This window comes from Macadamia integrifolia, chromosome 13, assembly GCF_013358625.1.
Source record: "Macadamia integrifolia cultivar HAES 741 chromosome 13, SCU_Mint_v3, whole genome shotgun sequence".
Lineage (NCBI taxonomy): Eukaryota > Viridiplantae > Streptophyta > Magnoliopsida > Proteales > Proteaceae > Macadamia > Macadamia integrifolia.
In genome coordinates, this window is record NC_056569.1 from 8,055,858 (window position 1) to 8,058,834 (window position 2,977).

General features: G+C 38.4%; 1 protein-coding gene across 1 annotated transcript; it reads left to right on the forward strand.

The window, feature by feature from the left end:
- Nucleotides 1–258: 258 nt before the first annotated feature.
- LOC122058803 (cytochrome P450 CYP72A219-like) lies at nucleotides 259–2,678 on the forward strand. The gene is made up of 5 exons (XM_042621491.1): nucleotides 259–567; nucleotides 735–955; nucleotides 1,097–1,341; nucleotides 1,449–1,809; nucleotides 2,182–2,678. The coding sequence occupies exons 1-5, from the start codon at nucleotides 276–278 to the stop codon at nucleotides 2,605–2,607; spliced, it is 1,545 nt and encodes a 514-aa protein (XP_042477425.1). The 5' UTR covers nucleotides 259–275; the 3' UTR covers nucleotides 2,608–2,678.
- Nucleotides 2,679–2,977: the final 299 nt, after the last annotated feature.

A 2,977-nucleotide genomic window follows, 5' to 3' on the forward strand; every position in this document is an offset into this window, starting at 1 on the left:
AACTATCTCTTGTGATAAAGCTTATGACTTGAATCATATAATAGAAGCCATGCACTTATTGCTTCATCAAGTTGGACACAGCTTCCTCTGTGATTCAGTGGCTAGTCACTTTTTAAAAGCCCACTTGAGATATCAAACTTTTCTATATTTTGTTCTTCATGCAACCATAGAATTATTTGCAACCATTTTCTCCTTATTAATCTTCAACATGATTAATCTCTCTTTCTCTCTTTCTCAGCTTTGGATATAAGTGTGAAGAAGCTTTGGTGATAGTAATGGCCACAGCAGCTATGGGAGAAGTAATTGGGTCCATTGCAATGGTCGCAGTTGGTATTTTGGTAGTGTGGTGTGGATGGAGAGTACTAGATTGGATATGGTTGCAGCCCAAGAAGCAAGAGAGGTTTCTGAAGAAGCAAGGCTTCAATATCACTCCATACAAGATTCCATTTGGTGACATGTTTGAGATAGGGAAGATGCATATGGAAGCCGAGTCAAAGCCCATCAAACCAACTCATGAAATTGTTGATCGTGTGGCTCCTTGGAACAATCATATCATCCAAACCTATGGTATGACCTACTCTTACCCCACAAATGTATTTTTTAAAGCTATTAGTATTCTTTCTGTGAAAGTAGCAAGAAAGGTTTGAACCCTCCCACTTACGCCACCTCCTATCTTCCTTTCTCTTTTTGGAGATAATAGGTGACCCTTCTTCTTGTTCCATTAAAAATTGCAGGTAAGAAGTCTGTGTATTGGTTGGGAAATTGTCCAATGGTGCATATTATGGATCCCAGTCTCGCGAATGCCATTCTCAGTGACAAGTCTGGTACCATTAGGAAACCTGAATTGGACCCAGTTTCCAAGATGATTGCTTTTGGCATTTTTAATTATGAAGGAGAGAAATGGGCCATGCACAGAAGGATTATGAACCCAGCCTTCCATTTAGAGAAGTTAAAGGTATAGTTTCTTGTGAATAGTAGAAAATTTACCAACCTTTCTGAATGCATGCTTGCTTTTCTCATCTAGAACAAAGGTTCTAATGTCTTTTTCTGAATTATTTGGAGATTTTTATTTTTATTTTATTTTTTAATTTTGCAGTTTATGTCATCAGCAATTACTACAAGCTTAAAGGATTTGGTCAACAAATGGGAAAAGGTGGTTCCATCACAAGGGTATTGTGAAGTAAATGTTTGGCCTTATATTGATGCTTTAAGTGCAGATGTCATCTCTCGGACTCTATTTGGCAGCAGCTATGAGGAAGGGAAAAGGATTTTCCAGATTCAACATGAACAAGCTGAGCTTGTAACAGTTCTTCTTCGATCCATATATATCCCAGGATTTAGGTAAAGCTAGGGTTTTTCATCCAGCTCAACTAATTTCCCCCTCCCCCTCCCCCTCCCCCTCCCCATTTCCAAAGTATGGAATTTGAATCCTTGCGTCTTCTGTACAGATTTTTGCCCACAAAAATCAATAGGAAAATGAAGGAAACTTATGGAGAAGTGCGAACTCTTTTGAGAGATCTAATCAATAGCAAAGTAAAAGCTCTACAAGCAGGAGAGGGTAACAAGGATTTACTATCCTTGCTACTAGAGTCCTTCTACCAAGATCAAGGAAAGATAACTATTGATGAGATCATAGAACACTGTAAGGTATTCTACTTTGCTGGGCAAGAAACTATAGCAGTTCTATTGACATGGACAATAGTTGTATTGAGTTTACACCCAGAGTGGCAAGTCCGCGCAAGGGAAGAAGTCTTTCAAGTCTTTGGGAACAAAACACCACATTGGGATGGACTAGACCAACTCAAACTCGTAAGTATATATTTAGGCTGCGTTTGGTAATATTCCAAAAAAATGTTTGTTAGAGTTTTTTCGTTCCATGAACGAAAAAACGGAATATAGCGTTTAGTGCATTTATGGTGTGTTTCGTTTAAAAAAAAAAAAGCTAGAAACAAGAATTGACGGAAAGACAAAAGGCAGTTCTGTCGTTCCAGTTTCGTTCCAAAAAAAAAATAAAAAATAACACATGACATTTTGACACAGAAACTGAAATTTCCATTTTTGATACGAAACGTTGTTTCTGGAACAGAAATGTTACCAAATGCAGCCTTACTTATAAGCATTGATCCAACTAGTTCTCCATGGAATATTAATTTTCTACTTTTTCTTACACATATATTGCAGATTCCCATGATTTTGTTAGAGGTGCTTAGATTATATCCACCAGCTGCAGTTCTCTTTCGGTATACTAGCAAGGACTTCAAACATGGAGATATAACTCTCCCAGCTGGAGTACAACTAGTGTTACCTGCAATCCTTCTTCATCATTCTCATGAACACTGGGGCAAAGATGCAGATGAGTTCAATCCAGAGAGATTCTCAGAAGGAGTTGCCAAAGCCACAAACAATCAACTCATATTTTTCCCATTTGGTTGGGGACCTAGGGTATGCATTGGGCAACAGTTTGCCATGATCGAAGCAAGGATGGGTTTGTCCACTATTCTGCAACTGTTCTCATTTGAGCTCTCTCCATCTTATACTCATACTCCTGCCAATATTATAGCTCTCCGTCCAACACAAGGTGTTCACCTCAAATTACGTAAAGTGTAGCATCATGCATCTTCCCAATAACCAATCATAATTACTTTCATCCTAATAAACGTTTGTGTATTAAATCGTATAAGCTCTATTATTACTTGTAAGTTTTCCTTTTTTTTTTTGCTCCGAATCTTTGTAATCAATAAATGATCGGAAATAAAAGGCAGTATAAATTTATAATTTCTCTTTCAATTATTATTATTTTGAATTAGGGGTGTCAACACCTAAACTGAACCGGTAAAATTGCCCTCGATCGATTGATTGAACGAACCGTTCTCCTCTGCCTCACCACACACCAAGGTGCTCTTGACTGTCCACTGCCTCATCACACCGGTGCGAAGAGGCAGAGGATCCTCACGCTCAATTCAACCCGACCAAACCA